Here is a 22,672-nt window from a genome sequence, read left to right as displayed (position 1 = left end):
AACCTTTATAACAGTAATGTGGATCTACCTCAGAGTTTCCAAAGATTCATTGGATAGTATGTATAAAACCTTATTACCGCAGTGCCTAACACATTGAAAGTAGACAATACGTGTTAGATATCATCATCATCATTATCATCATCACTCCTTAATAATATCTCCACACATCCTGTTAGTATAGATACTCAGATCATCTTTCACATTTTATTCTCTTCATCCCCATTTGTATCCAAATTGATTACCCAGTTCTGTCAAGCTTATTTTCAGAATACCAAACTTATGTCTTCATCTTCTCTTTCATTCCAGTCAAAGATAAAATTATGTACATATGTTTATATTTGTATCTCTCTCTCCCACACTGTAAGCTGGTCAAGAACAATGGCCATAGCTTAGCATTTTTAAAAGCCACATTGGGGGCGCCTGGGTGGCGCAGTCGGTTAAGCGTCCGACTTCAGCTCAGGTCACGATCTCGCGGTCCGTGAGTTCGAGCCCCGCGTCGGGCTCTGGGCTGATGGCTCAGAGCGTGGAGCCTGTTTCCGATTCTGTGTCTTCCTCTCTCTCTGCCCCTCCCCCGTTCATTCTCTGTCTCAAAAATAAATAAACGTTAAAAAAAAAAAGCCACATTGAAGCTTCCCTCATGTGAAGGTAAAAATTGGTCTGAGAATTGCAGTTTTCAACTCAAGAACTGAGAGTTATTCCTACTCTGTTAAATGCTGGGGATACAATGATGAACAAAAGCTACATAGGTCTGCCCACGTGGTGCTTACATTAAGACAAGAAGTGTTGGGTCTTTCCTTAATAACAGTGGGAAACAACTGAAGTCCTCTAAGCAGGGGAATGATAGTGTCAGATTTTTACTTAAAAGTAATGATGATATAGAAGTAGAGGTAAATGACGTAGATGAAATCAACAGGACATGAAATGGAACTGGACATTTGTGGCACACAGAGAAGAGGAGATAAAGATGATCCCTAGGTTTCTGGCTTATAAACTAGCTGGTGATGTCATTCTTTAAGGCTAACTAGGTTTGGGGAGAAGATAATTTAAGTTGTAGATCCATACAGATAGAGAAATATCGAGATGATTTCCACGAGTATGCCATGCTACCTACGGGGGTTTTATGCTTTTTGGAAAATTTAATAGCAATTTGGCTCAAGTGAGAAAATTTTTCAATTTCAACATAAATCATTTAAAACTGAAAACACTGTATAAAACAATGGAAATGAAAACTGATTTCAACTGACCATGAACAACACTTATGCATGAACATAAAATTGTTAATATTATATACCACGACGTTGATTACACTACTAACAGTATATAAAGTATATTAACTTGAAATTTTATTTGATGTAATTGTAAATCTATAGGGAAATTACAATATCCTTAGAGAGGAGAATTTCTAGTTCATTTGTTTGCCTAATGGAAAAATAATTTGATGAGTTAAAGTGGGAAAAGGTAGAAATTCATTGACATTGGCAGTGAGAAAGGTTAAAAGATGCAGTTAAACTGGATACATTATACCCAACTGCTTTATTTTGAAGAATTTCATGAATACATTTTAGATTGGAAAGCTTACATGTTTTTAGTATTGTTATTTATATACTGTCCATAATAGCTAGTGTTATAGTTTAGCTGTAGAAATTAACCAATCTGTTGCAATATGATTTCCACTAAATAGAGACATTTGGCTCTTGCTTCCAACCATTTTATAGTCCATATCAACAAAACACCTAAATATTTAATCCATACAAATTGGATATAAAATTTGGCTACTATTTCTTTCCTTGAGTCCTATGTAACTAATTACTCAGTCTAACTCTGCTTTTGTTTTGTTTTGTTTAGGGAATCGATTTTACCTGGTTAACACTTAGAGCATGGTGCTAATGAATCCAAAGAAAACAGCAGCATCAAAAAGCAAAGTGTTTTCTGATATAATTATCTCTGTCTTCTCCACATAAAGTATTTAACCTTTTATCTTTATAGTAATGGCCTTCCTTCTTTTATTTCAAGTTGTATCAAAACTTTCTGGATTTTCGTATGAAATCAGGGAAAATACATACAGTATTGAATTCTGTATACAACAATTCATTCTAATAATTTTTATGAATTTAAGGTCAAGTCTTTTAAAATGTAAGCCATTGTGTATCGTAAGTTACCTAATGCTGTTCTGGTTTTCCATGATTCCTCAAAGATTTTCAGGATAATTGTTTTTTATATGTCTCCCTCTTCTTTAAGGATCCTCTTATGTATTCCATTTGATACTAGTGACTTGAACTTCAGCTCTGATTTTACAATTTGTTTCTTATTCTTTTTAGTTCAATAATCATTAGCGATGGTGAAGAATATTCAACTAAAAAAAATAAGTGGCTCTGATTCTAGTATTTTATACGTCACTTTGTATAGCTTGTTAACTTATGCCACTTTCAACAGCTTTGCAGAATATGCAAGGAAATAGAAATGTCTCCACTTGGTGAAGAAATCTGGCTATAGGCATTATTCTGATGAGTCCAGGGACTTTAATAGCACCAATGTTATATTATCATCAATATATATGTATATGTATATATATCTATATGTTATATTATCATCAATATATATGTGTATATATATATAGAATATATATATGTATATATATAGGATATATATATATATATATACATGTATATATATATGTCAAAAAGATATATAATGTGTCAAAATAGCTCTGCTCTCAAAAGAAAACATCACAGGTAAAATAGAAGCCTTCTTGTATTGTAAGAGTTTTAAATTTCTAATGGACAAATATTTAACACTCAGGTAACAGAGAGTAAAGTTTAATTAATGATAGATAACTAAAGAAAATATATCTAAATATTGCTGGGAGAGTAACATGTTTACTTAAATGACTCCTTTTTAATGGTAGTGGGATAGTTAGAATTCATGGAAATACTATTCTTTCCCTCTAAGGAAAAAAAGTAAGTTGATGTTAGAACATAAGCTAAGCAGGATTGGTTACATAACAGCCAACCAGATTTGTTTTTCCCCAGCGGTTCCAAATCAAACATGAGATGTGTACGTATACAAATTTTAGACTCGAAATGTCCTGCTCTGTGGGTGTTATTTTGCAATACCAGCCAGGAGACATTTGTGGTGTTTTCTTTGCTGAGGCACTGCACTGAAACTGGAATGTTTTTTATTTTATTTTATTTTATTTTATTTTATTTTATTTTATTTTATTTTATTTTATTTTATTTTATTTTATTTTATTTTGTTTTATTTTATTTTACTTTATTTTATTTGCTTTGTTGTTTTGTTTTGTTTTTTAATTGTGACCCTAATTAATTGTTCCCATAAAATATTACTTCCTCTCCATTCTAAAATAAAGTAATTTGATGAAGTTGAACCAAAACACCAAAAGATTTCAGTGTTTATATATGCTAACGTAAATCAACTCCGATCATTATCCAGAAGAAAAAAGATTTAAAACGATTACATTACATTAACTCAGGAGAGAACTGTGTCTCCTGTTTATGCAAAACACTAGGAGTACTGTTGACATTTTATATTTCATTTTTAAGGTGAAAAAAGCAAGTAACTTGTATATTCTCACTTACCTTTGAAATAACAACTAAACATCTGTAGTGTCTGTGACTAGTATTTGCTTTCACTGAATAGTCTTGTTTCCATTGTTAAGGTAGTGTTGACATCCTTCTAAGTGGTCTCCAATGGTATGTAGTAAATGCCTGCTCTTGCCATCATTTTCATTGTAAACGAATCTTGACAATGTCAGGTTCCCGTCACAGTCTATCAGTGTCACTCACTAAGCGGTGGTGTGACCGTTAGTCCCTTTGAGATTTCCTTCTTTATCAGGGTCAGCCTGTGGGAAGATCTGAATGAATAGTTACATGTTACCTAAGTATAAAGGGTAATAACATTTACATGTACTTTTACTATTTTAATGCATGGTAGTTGAAAAGACATTCTTTTTTTACATGTCACTTTAATTTTGTGTTTGATATATATTCTATCTAAAATTCATAAAAATATACTATGGTGTTCCTTTTTGGAACCTATTCCTCATTAGATATATGCAGGGTTGAATAATAAATATGATTATCGGGGCTAGGATATTTGGTGCCACTCATACACATAACCAAGTTTGTGTTTTGTTGTTGTTGTTTTTTTTAAATTAAACACTAATAATATCCTTTCCCAAAGCATTTTACATTTTCTTTTCTACTTAAAAATTGTGTCCCACAAAACAAGGTGATCTTTCTTTGCCAATGATTATCTACACATTTAATCCTTCTTTAATTTTTTTTCGCACCTCTGTCTCAATTGATAATTGTTTCGGTTGATTTGCAAAATAACATTCCAAATGCTGAGGATTCACATTTCTTTCCTTTATTTCAGTTTACTCACAAGAATCAATTACTAAAATTTTATTTATACTCTAGCCATATTTATTGTTGGTTCTATTGAATATACCATGTCACCAGATATTCAGTAGAATTTTTCCTGTGGTCCCACACAAGAACAAAAGGTACCAGGTACCCCTCATTTTAAAGAAAGTAAAAAGCAGCTGCTACTTATCAATAGCACCTGAACCAGCCTATCTTAACTATCATCCAGGCCCCACAAATATCCTCCTGCCTCATTATAAGAGAGTATGACCGTAGAGAGAGGGGTTTAAAGAAATCCTTGCAGTGAAGAGACAGCATCTACTGGGAGGGCTGTGACTCAGTGATCCCTTTTTGAGAGCGTTTCCACACCACCAGTTGAAGGGAGGCTTTCCAAGTTTACAGGTGCCTTCCCCTTATTTCAGAGCTGGATTTCTGTTTTGGTGTGAACTGCTGCTCTGTTTTCTGTATATATTTGAGCAGGGGGATAAGGAATTGATAGGTGGCAGGCTAGAGAGTGGACATCATCGGAACAAGACGACCCACACCAAGAGAAGGACCTTATTGGTAAGCGGCGGTGGCAGTTTGGGGAGTTTAGAAAAGCAGGAAACTGAAGATTTCCATTGTTAGCGACTCGTGCTTCTAGGAAGTTCCTCTGGAAGGGACCCTCTTAAAGGATCAGGCATGACTTAGTAGGAGATACTTAGCATTTAGGCACCTGCCATGTGGAAGATGTAAGTGGCTGATAGGCATAGTCGTAGAAGCAGGGAGAACTTGAGGTGGAACTGGTTGAGTCGGAGACCTTTATCCTACTATCCAGGAGAAGGAGAGAAGGAGGATGGATGAAAAACTAACCAAGCCATTGTCTTCCAGGCCACCTAGGTTCTTAGGGATGGCCAGTGCTGATAGAGATGGAGAAACAGAAACGAGCGTTAACTAGAATGGATTTTTTAATACTCAAGGTTATTAAGGGGCAGAAAAGGGAGCCTTGGCAAAATGTGTTTGAAGGCACAAATTAGAGGAAAAAGAAAGCCATTTAATACTTGTAACTCAGCAGTTCTGAATGTCCCATAATCTGACTACCTTTAGAGTAGGGATAGCTTTCAAAATTTAAGGGTTTCTACCCAAAGCAGTATATTTCTGCATTTAAAACTTGGTCCATCATAAGATATGTATCACAAAATAAGACAAAATATAAACTGGAGCAAGCCAAGAAGAGTAGTCTGAGCTTGTAAAAAGACGGAGATAGTGCATCCAGCTGTTTGCTTTTTTTCAGAACGTATAGCTATGTTTTAATGTTGGGATGGGAAGCGTGTAAGATTGCAGAGAAAGTTCCATACCCAGTCTTTACAAATTCACGTTTCAGTTACACTAGATCTTAAGATCACTCTGCTTGTCCCTGAAGAATACACATCTTTTTACACAAAGGAAAACTAAACACACAATCGCTTTTTGTATTTAAGTTCCAGATATTTGTACATTTTTATTGATAAATTCTTATATGTGTATACCTAGGCAGGTAAGTGAATTGTTTCAGATACTATAGAATGCAAAATTAATAGTTTTTAGCTAGAGACAGAATTGGTAATCAGGCATTTTATTTCAACTTTTTTTCTTACATTTATGTACCCGCTTACCTCTGGCTGTGTGTGTTGCAAGACTCCATTTGTTAATTTTCACTCCACCAAAATCATGGCATAGCATTAATAGCGGGCCTTCATTGTGCTTGTGGTTACGCTTCTTAATTTCAGCATATAGCAGCCGCCTGTTGTGTTCTACCTGCAGCTGAACCTATGTAAGCAGCTGTCTAGCCTGACACTGTTCCTGCGCTTCTCCACAATCTGTGTGTAAGACTAGGTATGGGAAATCTCTTTCCCTTCAGTTCCTTCCCCCCGACATTAAAATATGAATACACATCTCAAGTAATCAACAGTTGGATCCACTGAGTCTTTTCGTGAACCCATGACCATTTTCCTTTGCTTAAACCATTTCATAATTTTATTGTGTTTTATGAGTTTTTACATACATGCCTTGACAACCTATGATAGTATATGTTCTTTGGGGACCTGAAGGCTATATCAAGTTCACCTTGTTCTTCCACTGTAAAGTCAAGAAACAGTTTGATTCAATAAGAATGGGGAAAGAGAGATGCATCAGGTATTTTTTTTTTGTTTCTAACTCTCCTTACCAAGTATTAGAATTTCCTATATATTTTATCTTCTGTCTCTTGCAAGATTTCCTGTGGTCACAGTAGTAAACGTTAATTTTAAAGGTATACAAGTGTGTATATATATGTTTGCGTGTAGGCATAGTACATATATACTGGCTTATATCACTAAACATATTGGCTTAAACCAAAGCACTTGAAATCATACATTTAATAACTATGGGTATGTCTTGTTCTGAAATGGCCTATTTTCAATTCTTATTTATTCATGCTAATAGGAAAAGGATGTTATAAATAATGCAAAAATCACTTACAGCTGACTTAGTTATATATTGTATATTTTTCATCAGACTTAGTTTCTTAATTGTTTGCTCTATTTATTACCCAAATGAGCTAACATCATGAGTATTTAACAAATGATGATTGGTGGAGATGGCTAGGAGCATTTTATGTAGTGGGAAAATCCAATCTAGTGTTATCAACTTGCTATGGAAAATTCACATGTGGATGATTGATATTTACCCTCACACAAGGGACTAATACCCTGTGATGCAAAAGAGATGTGAAAATAGATAGTATTTTGTCTATAATCTGTTTCAGAATGATTCAATCAGAAGTTTGGCTTAATATTTTATACCTTGATAATGTGAAAAAAATAGTCACAGTGCTTCTCCACTATGAGAGTAAAACTGAAATATATTTGGAAAAATGACTTTTTCCAATGTATTAACTGGCAATCAGAATTCAAATAAAAGGAGAAATTGGTTCAAGTGAACAGAGAAACAAAACTAGATAATAGATATAAACAGAACTCAAACTGAATTTAAAATAATGAATGTGAGTATTTTTCTGTACTCAGTCCATCAATTATCTTCAAATAAGCAACATACTATGAAAATGTAATGCTTGCATTTATTGGTATTTTAAATGAAATGTGTAGGGAAAATTATCCATTAATTATAAATTCCCTATCCAGTTTTCATTTTCAAATAACATTTATTCCAAAGTGTTATTTCTATACCAATTGTCAGTGATTATGCCTCAACACTTGTTTTAAATGATACTATAAAAAGTAAACATTTAAAGAAAAAATTTGCACATACCTCGATAAAGGCATTGTGGAGTCGAATTTTTATCATGTTTCACCATCAAATATTTTCTTGACACCATACGTTTGAAAAATTCACATACTTACAGTTTTTGCATGTTTGATTAGGACCTTGGTATAAGCATCAAAAAGGGTGTGAGTAGAGAAATAAAGTAGATCCATTTGTGAATATGGAAGTGAACTTTTATATCATAGTGTAGGAACAAGCTGGAGAAATTTCTTTTATGTGAGTCATTTCTGGATGAAGCTATAAACTTTTTTTTAGCCAAAAGCTGTCATGGTTTCTTGTAAAATAATAAAGATAATAAAGATATCCACTTTAATTGATTCTTTTCATTGTTTAATAAAATTGCTTTGTTTGATTGCTGAAGAATTTGAATTGAGTTTTCATTACCCACTTCTGAACAATTTACTCTAAGATTCAGACAGTATTGAGCTAATGAGTTTGAATTTATATTGAACCTTAACTGTCTTCATGAAGTAAATGGAAAAAAAATCATGGCAGTAACTAAGTATTCTTCATTAAAAACTATGTCATAGAGATTTTACAATGAAGCTTTTAATGGAGCTAAAGCATTTAAATTGGAGTTTTACCAACTTTGCTGTTTCTAAGTATATTATATGAAAATATTATTTCTTTTCCTTTTTTAAGAAATGAAAACTCATTAAGCTGACAGGGACATTACAAAAATTTTCTTCAAGGGGCTGTTTGTATATTCAACAGATTCAGTAAATAAGTTAGTGTTAATTTAATTGGGGAACATGTCTAAATTGAAATTATTCATAAATACCTTCTAAGGTGTATCCTATTAAGGTGTTTAAAAATCTACTGAAATCCAAAACATGGCCCCATTATTAAAATGAAAGCTCTCAAATGTACTGTTTTTACTTTGACACTATATTGCCATAATCATCAACTTTTGTTTCTTTGTAGTTGAATAAAGGTGATATATTTATTGAGGCACACATATTTAATATATTGCTTTGACATTATTAACCTTTGTAAAGTGATCTTTTAGGCTCTTTGTGCTGTGTCTAAATGAGTTGGGCATTTAATAATTCCATGTTTAGGATTTGTGGTGGAATTAAGTGAGGAACTTTAACTCTGAATGGTGGCTAGAATATCATTTAATACAAGAATAACCACAACTACCAGTGGGCTTCACTTCTAAGAAGTAATTAATTCTCTAGGTATATAAAAGAGACCATTTTATCTTAATTTGGTTATTCAAACTAGATTAGACTCAAAAAGTGAGATAAATATTGTAGAATTTTTTTTTTAATTGAGGAACTATATAAGAAAAAGAAAAACAAAAAAAAAATATGGTTTAGGGGAAATTTACTTACTTGAGGTTATTTTCCAAGAAATCACTTGGCCAACTCGCAATGTGATATACTTTTTAAAACCTCATTTCAAATAAACTATTAGAAGATTTGGAATAATATTGCATCCAAATTGCTTATGTGCATTCCCCACAAGTAGCTGTGATGGTTCTTGGGATAAGCAAACACTGTCCTCTTGCCCATCACAGAGATCTCAGGCTTCTGTTACCCATCCCCACATGCCTGGAACTAATAGCCTTCCACTTAGGCAACCTCTCCACCATCTCAAGCAGAGCCACCTTCTGCCAAATTCTATAATGGTATTTTTTGGTACTAAAAATGGCAGTTGCCCAGAAAAAAATATCCAATCATTATATTGTAAAATGTAGGACATAACGAAGAGATACTACATTTAGATAACTGATTGTGATATGTTAAATAAAACCCTCATATTTTAAGCAAGAATTAGAATGATCAGAAGAATAATGCAGCAACGAATTGACCATTTGTATTGAACGCATGGGGCATGGTGACGTGATAAAACATGGCACCGAACTGGTTAGCTTCAAACCTAGTTTCCCTGAGTGGTGAGTGGGTATTGTTGCATATAAAGAGGACAAATATCTTTCCTTTGGCAATCATTATTAGAACGTTTTTTAACGCCTCAATTTCCAATGATTTATGCCCTTTACCATTTTCATAAATGAGATACACTACGTTTCATAGTTTTATTTGAACAGAGCAATGATGAGATCTGTGCATTTTTTATAGGACTGGAACTTCCTTTTATGATGATGCCCCACCCTCTAATTCCCGTCAGCCTACCTCCAGCGTCTGTCACCATGGCAATGAGCCAGATGAACCATCTCAGCACCATTGCAAATATGGCGGCAGCAGCTCACGTTCAGAGTCCCCCTTCCAGAGTTGAGACGTCTGTTATTAAGGTAATTGTTTTCTTACGTGACTGTTTTGGCTTATGCCAAACATCGTCTTAGGCCACTACCTCTAAGTCTATTTTTTTATTCCACAAGTAATTCTAAATTCGAAACAGATGATAGTAAATAAATTGTGAGAAAAATCACTTACAGTAGTTAGAACCAGGTAGAGCCAGGGGTACAGTATTAGACAGATTAGGCCAATCTTAAGTTCCGTGTTGTATCTGTTGTTTTAAGTTTATTTATTTATTTGAGAGAGAAAAAGTACAAGCAGGGGAGGGTGCAGAGAGAAAGAGGAATGGAGAGAGAATCCCAAACAGGCTCCATGGGCAGAGCCTGATGCAGGGCTTGATCTTACGTCTGTGAGATCATGATCTGAGCCAAAATCAGAGTGAGGCACTTAACCAACTGAGCCATCCGGGGGTCCTCGTCTTTATCTATTAAGAGAGAGATGGATGTAGGAAATTAATTGATATATTTCAAATTCAATAAATATATATATGACTGTGTGCATGAATGCATGCATGTCAATGTATGTGTGTGGGGGTTTATGAGCTTTAAGGTATAGGAAATAGTTGCTGATTTGTTGTTAAATTATGGTTCTGCCATGTTGCCTTGAGCATGTGACTCAATCTTTCTGATTCTATTCTAAATATAAAAAGTAGGTAATACAGTATAGGTGTAAACACTAAACAAAATAATAAAATTGAATGCTTTTTATAAATTCAAAAATACACTATATGTGAAGATAACACTATTATACAAAGATCACATGTGTGTGTATATATGCACAATTCTCTCTCTCTCTTTTCCCCTTGTGTGGGAGGGTATGTGTATGCCCTTAAATGTGTATGCATATACCTTTAATTTATTTTATAATATGTACTTAAACAAAATTCCTTTAAATGAATTGTCAGAATACATTATTAATTTTTAAATTAAGTAAAAGATACTAATGCTTATCCTTATATGACATAATCATTACCTCTTCTGAATATAATACAGTTGAGTTAAGGAGGCCTCTGGAGCATGCCTTACATAAAAAGTCCTGTTAACAATTCTTATACATTGCTGGTAGGTATACAAAATGCTATAGCCATTTTGGGAGGCAGTTTTATGGTTTCTTACACAGCTAAACATACTTCTACCACAGGATTATGTATTTTGCCAGCTCCTTGGTATTTACTCAAACAAGTAGAAGAGTTATGTCTACACAAAAACTTGCACATGGATATTTATAGCAGTTTTTTTTTAATAATTGCCCAAACTTGGAAGCAACCAAGATGTTTTCAGCAGGTGAAAGGATTAAAAAGAAGTGGTATATCCATATGTTATGACTTTGCTAAATTAACATTTGTTAAGTGGAACATAGGGATGACTGATGGTGAGCCATGGTCCAACACAAACCGTAAGAAAAATTGAAATAGAAAACCTTATTACTCACGAGTTCTGGTGGAAATACCTCAGGGTATATACCTTGAAGGACGACATGGGGAGGTCAAGGTGGAGTACAGAGAGAACAAGGCAGGATCTGGGACAGATGCCTGTGTCAGGGCCCAACAGTAGAATGCTTCGAGGTTCCCAGGCTAGGGCTAGATTGGGCAATTAAAACCAGAAGAGCATAGTTTTGGTGAGCTCCAGCGGGCTCGTATGTAGGAGGAGACCTTTATTCACAAGTGCTGTTGAAGAAGTCCTATTAAGGGCTTACATGCTTACATTTACTTGTGATTCTGTGGCTGTTATCTAGGGCATGTGCTTGCAAGAGGGGGCTTTTGTCAGTTAAGGTCCCTCCAGGACAGTTGGCCAAACAAAATGGATGCCTAGGCATCAATACTATTGGAGTAGCTTAACTAAACGCTTGACACCATATAATGGAATATTATTCACAACTAAAAAGAAATGAATTATCAAGTCATGAAAAGACATGGAGGAAACTTAAATGTATACTGGTAAGTGAAAGAAGCCAGGCTGAAAAGGCTACACACTGTATGATTCCAAGTGAATGACCTTTTAGAAAAGGCAAAACTATGGAGATACTAAAAAGATCAGTGGTTGCCAAGGAGTGGGGCAGGGATGAATAGGGAGAGTGCAAAGAATTTTTAGGGCAGTGAAAATGCTCCGTGTTATACCAAAATGATAGGTAATGTCATACATTTTTTTTAAAAGGCCATGTTACTACTTATACATTGTATATACATTGTATACATACTTATACATTACTATTATACATTGAATAATATGCTAATACCAATTTTTCTTATAACAATGGCTCTATAAGCAAAGATGTATACTAGTCCCTCACCATTTTCTGAAGTATCCTCACCAGGAAAAAAATATATGTATCACAGAAAACCGAGATCAACTTCTTAAAAATCTTCAGCTGAGAAAATGCCAATGAATGCTACATTGTCGTCAGCCAGGAACCAAGAAGATAACTTTTAAAAATTCCTCTTTATTCGGAGTGACTTTCAGAGGGTTCCTTTGTTACCAAAGGATTTGTTAATCAAGATGTCACTGCATATTTCCACTTATGACCATTTTTGGTAATAGTTATTACTGAGAATTCAACATTCTCATTGCTTCACTCACTGAAGTGACCTAGAGGGAGATTTTGACTGAAGAAAAAAGGCTAAGTGTTCCTATCATTGTACTCGATAGCTATTTTTAAAAAATGAAAAGGTACTAAGGATTAGTTATAGGATGTGATTACTCTCATTTTTTAAAAAAGTTAGTAATTATTACTATAGAGAATCGTCCTCATAATAATAATTATATAATTTTCACTCTCAAAACTGGGAATTTTGTAGTTCCTCATTTAGACAAGATATGGAATCGTAGTTAAAGTAAAACTATGGCAGAAGAACAGATTTTAGCAGTTTAAAATCATAATGGGTGACTTAGTTATTAACTGTAGATAATTTGGACATCAGCTGGTAGCTTACGTATGTCTGGATCCAGAAGACTCTAATTACATCAGAAAACTTGATTTATTTTATCTTTTAAATACACACATATTTTTTAAATAGTGTATGTTGTATCCAATGTTAATCAGAATACTTAAGTAGAGAAACTTCCTTTACTAAATCTTTGGTTGTCAACATTTAGGTAAGTAGGAGGAAGCAGTTGGGTTTCCTCTGGAAGGCACCTTTAGAAAACAGTCTAGATTATTGAAAAGTCAGCAACATTCCTTTGGTTTCTTAAATTAAGGTCAGGAATGGAGAGGAGGGAGACAGGGAGAAAGGAAGGAAATATGCAAAAAGGTAATAAAAAAAGTGACAAAGCCCTGTGTCTTGAACTGTGTGCCAACACCTCCTACAATATAGTGATAGCCCATTTTCTAGTCTCTCGGGGCAAATATTTTCAGAAACTTGGCTATGGATAGGTTAAAGGAAATTCTGGGCTTTTGAAAGCAGTGGTGATATAAATGGTGATAATAGCTGAATAAGAAACAATGGCTCTAATTAAGAATGATTAGAGAAAATAAAAGCTGATGGTTTTAAAAATTATTATTTATCACTAATAATACAAGCTGGTAGTTTTAACTGCACACATCAAAGTGACGCTCCATTGGCCACCGTGGAAGTGTGGAAGGGCCCATTGCCCCATTTCGTTGCAGGCTGGCCACCTATGTATTTTTAAATTTGATGTTAAAGATCATAGAGACTAACCATATTTCAAGAAAAGCATAAGATAATTCTAACAATTTTTGGTAAAAAAAAAAAAAAAAAAAAAAAAAAAAAAAAACTAGACCTGAGGGAATTCGAGAGTACAGCCTCGGAGGATAAGGGTAAGGAATAGGTTCTTTATAGAATTCCAAATATTAGGGAAAACAAGTTAATAAAAAACCTGCCTAAATTTATATATAGAAGACTTCATAGCACGAGAAGTGTTTAGTAAACTCCCATGATATATATTAGTTAAACTTAATTTGGGGGAAGTTTGATTTTCCCTAAAGAAAATGTTTGACTCCTATGTCACATTAAATAGTATGGGACCCAAGTGGGCAATTAGAATAGTGCTTGCAACTTTGTTTGCCTGAAAAGATTCTAATTATGAAGGCCGATTAAAAGCAAAATGTTAAGTACCAAGAAGATTTCCCCCATCTGAAGGAATGATAAAACAAGGGAAATAGCTTTTGAAGGGAAAATAGAAGGTTGAGGCGTTTCCCGTGTGCTGGAGTGTACCATTTCCATTTTTTGAGAGTAATGATAAGAATTAAAATGAAAACAACCTACATGAGAATGGCAAAAGAATTTATAGGACAGAAGGGAAGTGAAAACAATGCTGTCAGGGTTACAGACTTTTAAAACATTTTGTCATTACCTGTTTCTAGGAGGTAAAGGAGCTCCAAAGACTTTCTCATAAACCTATTTATGAGAATGTACACACCACACCAGTACGTGCAATGGAACAGGGTCCAAAAACTGTCGTCCATGGGTAAAATTCACCCTTCTTCCAGTTCTCGCATGGACTCTGAGTTAAGAATGGTTTTATACTTTAAAGTGGGTGAGGAAATATATCACAGGAAGACAGTCATTCACGACCCATGACAATTATATCAAATTCAAATTTTAGTGTCTATAAACAAAATGGCTTTGGGAGTTAGCTACACTCTCTCTATATAACATCTATGGCTACTTTCAAATACAAAGCAGAGTGGAATAAACTATTGACTAGCTGGCTCTTTACAGAAAAATAAAAAATGGCTGGTACCTGCATTAGAACTACAATGAACTCATACCCGTGTGAATCTTAGGCTGTGGATAATTGCGGCGGCTCAAACTAAACTCTCAAACATGATGGGGCCATGGGTTTTGGCATTGAAAAATAAAAGAAATTAAAGGAAATGAGGAAAAGAAAATTACAGAGATGAAGACAGTACCACTGTATCATTGTTATTTGCTTTAAAAGAAGCCTTCATGATGGAGTCTGCCAAAGTATTAAATCTAGACTTTCTTCGGCTGATTGGTTTGGACTACTGGAAATAATTTAGTAAGATAACTTTGAGGAGGAAATGGGCATATACTGTTTAGACAATAATTCTAATTTGAATTCCTAATAGCCAATTGCCTGTAAGTATATATTAAATTATTATGGGCTCTATATTAGTCTGTTATGTATCATTGAGAATCATATATTTTTACTGTTTAATGTTCTATGAATGTTTTGAATGAAGAGACATAGACTTGAGACATCAGACGTTATATAATCCAGCTTTCCCTACGTGGCAAAATAATTTTTGCATCCTCCCTACCCATTTTTATATAGCTCAGTTTTTGTGGAAAGCCTATTCTATTTTCAGCAAACTCAAGAATGAAGAGGGTCTTCATTAGCTTCTACCTCAAGTTTATTATGTTCTCCTGGAAGATAAAAGGTCTACTAATTCTGTGTCCTAGCCATTTAAATTTATAAATCCTCTGCTGTAGTAACTATAGTGTTTCTTTCCTCCAGACACAGTATTCTAACTTTTTTTGACCATTCCTCATCAAGCTTCTTGGTTGACCTTTTTTGAAAAATCACCCTCTTTACCCCAGTCCTTTCCATACAATACTCTAGAAGTGAACTGGCTAGTGAAGAGATGCTGGAACTAACCTAAACCTCAGTTGTGGACAACAGCTTATAAATGTAGTCAGAATTCACAAAACTGTTGTGAGTGTGTGTGTGTGACTCAGTACATTTCATGCCTTTTAAACATGAAATTGTACTAAGCCAATTCTTTATTTTTTTACTTTTACTAGGAATTTGCATTTATCCATATTAAGTGTATTTCCCAGCCCACTGATTTAGGCTCTTTAGATACTTAACTTTTTTAATTTAAGCATAGTTGACACACAATGTTATACAAGTTTCAGTACAACATGGTGATTCAACTTCTCTATATATTAGGCTATAATCACCATAAGTGTAGCTACCCTCTGTCACCATACAACACTATTACAATATCATTGACTGTATTCCCTATGCTGTGCCTTTTATTCTGTGAGTTATTCATTTCATAACTTGAAGCCTATTCTTTAGATACTTTTGAGTATTAACATTCTAAACTCTCATACTATTTATACAATCCTTGTATCATTTCCAAATTGTAAAAGGATATATTACTTGTATTACTTTAAATCACTGAGGAAAATAAACAGTATAAATCAAGAGATCAATTCCTCTTGTCATTAGAGAATTCCTAATAGGCTGAAATGTTCTACTAATTGATTCTCTTTAGGTATCATTCATCAAGTAACCCCAAATCTCCCTGAATGAATCAATATTTTTCTCACATTTTATTTAATAAATTCTCAATGATATCATAAGGACTTAGAAAAAATGGTTCTTGTTGAAAAAAAATTGAAAAAAAGAAAAGCAGTGTATTTTAGTGGTTTAAAACATAGATTATGGTGGAAGAATTCTTGGGTTTATATTCCATTTCTACTACTTCTTAGTCATGTGACCTCAGACAAGTTACTTAATATCTCTTTGTTTGCTTTTCTGTATAATGGAGCTAATGACCCCTTTACTTATTCAGGTTGCCATACTGATTACATTAGTGTTCACAACATCTTTCAAAGTTTTTGTACACTCACATTGTCTTCTCCCATTATTTTCTCCCCAAATATCCACAATCATTTGTTTAAAAATAAGTTCTAGAATCTTATAAGAGATTCGTGTCAAGCTTTTGAAATAGAATCATAATTGTATAGTAAGAATTTTCTCTCTTTCTTGTGCAGGCTTCTTCACCTGACAAAAGTGCTGCATTTTACTTTGGGGGAATTCTGCAGTGCATTGGTATAGAAAGCTAATTTTTAAATGCATTTTTTTTCAGATTTAATTTTTTTCAGGGATAGTATAGAATTGAGATTGAGAAATTTGGCAACATTCAAATTATTCTACATCTTTGAATAAACATCTTTCTCTCATGCTACATTACGGAGGTTTCTGAGGACAAGGAATATGATTTAGATTTGTTAGTTTTCTCCACTGACCATTGACTCCTCTTGACTATATGTGTGTGTATATGTGTGTGAAAGAAAGGCAGAGAGAGAGAGAGAGAGAGAGAGAGAGAAGCAGAGACACTTTATGGCATTCTCATTTAAAGAATTAAAGATTGAAAAAACTTAAATTCAAGTAAAATTTTGATCCCTGATAATTTCCTTTAAAGCAGGTCCTTAAATAACTATATTAGTAAATAGGACTTTATGTGCATGAAAGTTTAAAATGTTTAAATATTATAAAAACTAGAACCAGAGTGACCTGATTCTCAAAGTACATGAAAATCCTAGAGCAATGTCATGTCCCCCATGTTTGTTTAGGTACAGGATAGCTTATTTTGGGGCAATCATAAATAATACTAGATGTGTGCATTACTTTTAGACATTTTTTCACACACAAAAAACGATTTCATATAATTTTTACTTGGACTTAGAGAAATAGTTAAGTACATTCTCTTAATGTTTATTTGGGTGTTGATATTAAATTTGAAGAAGATGCTTACAACAAAAGTATTAAAACACAACCACCACTAAATATACCCTACATCAATGTATTTAAACAAATCGTATATGTTTAAATCAATACATTTGTAATAATGCTAAAAAATAAATTCATGGTTCACCTTTGAATTCTAGGGAATTGATTTTTTTAAAGGACAAAAGCAAAGGATAAAGGGGTGAAATCAAGCATTTTCCTGACTTTCCCCATACAGACTGTCCCTAGGGATCATCATTAATTCACTAGGGGAACTTTTCTGTTCATCTAAATCTTCTGGCCAAAAAAAAAATGAATAAGGAATGGTATAGTTGGAATGTCACCAAATTACTAGTGCTAATGAAGTAGAGTCTAGACCATGATCATCAGTGGGGGCTGGCATCATAAAATGCAGCCAAGCAGACGTTATGTGTTTCTGATGGAGGCATGCAACACCATCTATGAAGAAGTCTCAACTGCAAACTCAACTTAAATCAAGCATCCATACTTAACTATGTAGGACATTTAGGGGACTGAGGAACCTAGAGATGAATGACACCCTTATGGAACTGCATAGGACCAGCTCAGTGTGGTGGTGGCCTCTAACAACATACACAGTGCCCTAACTGGATAAAAATTGGGTTTAAACATTTGTCATGCACAGAGAGAATGATGCCAGTTAATGAATGGCAGCGACAGTCAAGTCAGAAACTTACCTTTTTTCTCTTTCTCTCCTCCCTCTGTTCCCCCTTCCTTGAGTGTGTGAAAAGAGGAAGTCCTATCTTTTGATTAAGATGATAGTATTTATTATTACATAGGGATGGATTATAGTCCCTGAGCCAAGACTATATGTGGTTGTTTGAAGTAACTGTAGGACTTTATATATTAAAAAATAGTAATCTGAAATTATGAGGCTACCTGAATTTTCATGCAGATGAGGGAAGACATATAGTCCCCTACCACCACTGAATAAGTTCGAAGAAGACAGTGGTATAAAACTAAGTTGTTTATGATTACACTCATGGGTTCTACCAGTTTTACATTTAGAAACATTGAGTATTTCTTGTGTATCATCACAAAAACAAACAAAAAGAGCTACGTAAATATTCCTTGGAACCTCAATTTAGAATTTGGAGTCATGGAATTTTGATGGTGTCTGCCTGACAGACAGAAGGTAGAGACCAGCTGCAAGTATATTAGCATTGTTTACTGTGTCTTCCAGAACTACTTTGAAACATTTTTTCCTGAATCCAGAATCCTATTTCTACTATTTATTTTGTCTGATAATTTTTCCAGAGCAAGGAAATTTAGATGTCACACTTCATCACTGTGCATATATGGTTCTGGACTCCACTAACAACATTTACCGCTTAAGATACACACTCCATGAGGGAAAGGATTTTCATCAGTTCTGCTTAGTTGTATATATGAGACCAGAGCCTAGGACACTGGCACATATTACATGTTCAGTAAATGTTCTTTGAATAAATGAATACGTCTGAGTTGTCTTAAATCTCAGGAGTTTGGGTTATAAAGTGCTAGTCAACTTCAATTTTGTAAGTTAAAAGTTACATCGTGATAACATTTAATGTTAGAACTATCCTCTCTCCACTTCTATAACGTATTCAGTGATGGAATCTCTAACTGATAAACATATGAAAATCCAGATAATTAAAAAGGGAGCAACATGAAGCTAAATGAAATAATCCTTTAGAGAAATGAATTGTGAGTGGGTTGTGATTACTTATATTAAGAAAATATTTTCAGTTGATAAAATATAACGCATTTTGTGATAGACAGGAGGCAGCTGTGGTAATGTAATTTTTAAATATTCAATTGCCCCATGTGTAATACTGAGCATTTTATACTTTTTGTTTTAGAATTTTGGAATACACTATTTTGAATTCCACCTTTGATTCTGAATTATCTTGGAGACTAATACTTCTTGCTCTACCCAGAAACAATAAATGCAGCTTTTTTCTTTATTGTTATTCTGCTACCATTAGTTTATTAGTATGACCTTTTTTTTGTGTGTGAGAGGGTATTCCTCTTAAATTCTCATTTATTATTGTGGCTGGTTTTATAAAGATGGAACATTGCAAAGGATTGTGTTTTATTGATTGGTGGAGTTATGATGTAGGACTATAAAGCAGCGTGTTGAAGTATTAAATTAAATATTCTTCCTCTTTGTCCTACTTCAGGCCCATCTTGGAGGTTAAAGGGTATTACACAAATGAAATGATAAATCCAGTTTACATAGTTTTCCTATAGACATTGAACTGCTTCTTTCTTATTATGTCTGAATAAAACTCATTATCTATTTTGTTTCAGTAATAATTATGAGATTCTCTCCTAAGCAATTCTTTACTGTCTCCATTATTCTCCATCTTATAGCATACTCTGGAAAGGCAAGCATATAAATATGATAAAAGAATTAAGCTGTTGAAATAAATTAATTTATTGTGCAACAATGTATTCAAATCTTACTTGCTCAGTGGATTTTACTTTAATGAAATTCTTCAAAGAACAATACATCATGTTCCAAAGATTGAAATTATACATTAAGTGAAATGACTGAATATGTTGTGTCTCAATTTACAGAAAGTTTCAATTGAATACTTAGCTTTTCAATAATAAAAATTTGCATAAATTAAAATATTTTCTTTAAATCAAAGTATTAAGTATTGTCTTTGTATCCTTTGTTCTTAGAGAAACAATTATAATTAAAGTAAAAATAAGCTAAAGCTAAATTAAATACAATTTCACCTACATTTTCTAAGCCTTCAATTATGCTTTTAGGTGTATTTTACATTAGATTTAAATCCAGTTTATTTTTTACCTAGTTTAGTATATGATGTTTAGAGTATTTTGAATGTATAAATGAATAAGTGAATAATGCATGAATGAAAGGAATATCAAGGAAAGCTTTGACAGTTAAATATGTTGACTAATGAAATAATTTTTATACTTATGTGGAAAATAAAATAAATAATTGTTTTTAATGGCATAATTATTGTTGCCAAAATTTTATGCATTAAGTGTTTATTTTATGAGTTAAATATCTCAGGAAAAAATCAGTTTCTCATGCTTTCCATTAGCACCAGTAAGAAATCTATTATGACAGGAAACTCAGACTTGCAAAATGACTTTAGAGGGAATGATTTATTTCAAGATTGCACTTTATCTCTGTGCATCCAAACATGTGCCACTGCATATATGATCACTTACATAATTATTATGAGAAATATTAAAACGTATTGATGAATTAACATTGTCAAAGTGACTTTTTGAAGAAAATAGAATGGTTAGTGTAGAAAATTTTGGTTTCAGCAAAGAAAAATATAGAGTGTTCTTGGGGTGCCTGGGTGGCTTAGTCAGTTAAGCATCTGACTCTTGATTTCAGCTCAGGTCACCATCTCATGGTTCATGAGTTCGGGCCCTGCATCAGGTTCTGTGCTGGCAGTGTGGAGCCTGCTTGGGATTCTGTCTGCCTCTCTGCCCCTCTCCCATTAGCTCTCTAAATAAATAAATAAATAAATAAATAAATAAACAAACAAACAAACATAATATATACATATATATTATAATATTTATATATATAAGGATAATATATAATGATATAATTATTATATATTATAATATATAATGATAATATGTATATTATATATATACATATATACATATATACATATATATAATGATAATATGTATAATATAATATTATATTATATAATGATAATATATAATGTTTATATATAAACATTTTGTTCAGTATATATATATATATATATACACACCCATGTATATATATATACACACCCATGTGTATATATACACACCCATGTATATATATACTGTTCTTTTTCAAATACATACCATGTACTTTTATGTGTGAGAGCCAGATGTATGAGGAATTGACCTTTAAAGTCTAGACAAATTTGTGTTCTCTTTATTAGAATTGTTAGAAATCAAGATTAGACTCCTTTTAGCGTATCTCTGGTCATTTATGCAGTTAGCTGTAGTATAACTTATTAATACATTTATACAGACTATAAATGAATTGTATACAGTATTATACATAAAGGATTAAGAATGCTTTTTCCAAGATATATCTGAATAGCTACTGGAAAGACACATTAAGTACAGTGTTGTTTCAAGCAGTTAAGTACATGACCTTATTGCCATTTGGGGGAGGGGAGAGGGTAACAAACTGTAGGATATTTGTGCAGTTGAATATATTCAACAGTAGAAAAGAGTAAATTAATGACACATGCAATATCAGGGATGAATCTCAAAGACCATTTTGTTGTGAAGAAGCCAGAAACAAAGAATTTACTATATGATTTCATTTTTATGAAATTCTAGAACCAGAAAATCTACTCTACGGTGATAGAATTCAGAAAGTAGTTGTAGATGAGAATCAGAGGAATTGACTGGAAAAGGGCATGAGAAATCTTTCTGGGGTTATGGGAATGTTCTAGATCTTGACAGAACTCATTAAACTGGACACATAATAAATGTATAGTTTGCTTCATAATTTAGGATAGGAGTGAATGTTAAAAAGAAAAGGATTTATAATTGCAATTATAAGATAGGAAGTAACTTTCAGCATCCAGTTATGAATTCTCTATTCTTTTAAATCATGTATCTTTTTGTTTTTTAGAAACTTAGGTTATTTGTTTGCCGTGTGGACTAAAGACCTCAGGTCATTTAGAAGTATACCTTCTTTGATTTTTTTAGTTTGGAAAAATAACTGATATGTTCATTTTTGTGTTATTTGAGACATAGGTTTAAAAATAGTTTGAATTTTTTTTAATGGTTTATTATTTATTTTTGAGACAGAGAGAGGGGCAGAGAGAATGGGAGACACAGAATCCAAAGCAGGCTCCAGATGCTGAGCTGTCAGCACAGAGCCTGATGTAGGGCTCAAACTTACAAGCTGTGCGATCATGACCTGAGCAGAAGTCAGACGCTTCACTGGCTGAGCCACCCAGGGGCCCCAATTCCAAAATATTTTCACCTCCAAATTGCACAGTTGGATACCATCTTATATTGGTATCCCTTAGTATAACAAATGTATGATGTGTCATAAACTTCCCTAAACAAGTTAATTGTAAATATTAATATTGAGGGGTTATGTCTTCCTCTTTCCTCTCTTCTGCCCCACTTCTCTCTCTCATTTGCTTATTTTCGGTCTTTCAAATGCAACCCCACGTGACTTGGGTAGGACAATATATTGTGTCAGGTTTACATTTACCTACATACCAGTTTTGCTGTTTGTAGAAAATAGAGCACTTAACCT

At 33.4% G+C, this 22,672-nt stretch overlaps 1 protein-coding gene across 2 annotated transcripts in view; it reads left to right on the top strand.

Annotated features, from left to right (window-relative positions):
- The window catches only part of DACH1 (dachshund family transcription factor 1), a 435,329-nt gene that overhangs the window by 290,760 nt on the left and 121,897 nt on the right, over window positions 1–22,672 (top strand). For both annotated transcript variants that reach the window (XM_043580344.1, XM_043580355.1), the window contains exon 4: window positions 9,752–9,924. In XM_043580344.1, coding sequence (XP_043436279.1) covers window positions 9,752–9,924 — 173 coding nt within the window. The remainder of the gene's footprint in view (window positions 1–9,751; window positions 9,925–22,672) is intronic.

Source organism: Prionailurus bengalensis, chromosome A1, assembly GCF_016509475.1.
Source record: "Prionailurus bengalensis isolate Pbe53 chromosome A1, Fcat_Pben_1.1_paternal_pri, whole genome shotgun sequence".
Classification (NCBI taxonomy): Eukaryota; Metazoa; Chordata; class Mammalia; order Carnivora; family Felidae; genus Prionailurus; species Prionailurus bengalensis.
This window is presented reverse-complemented; position numbering and strand designations above follow the sequence as displayed.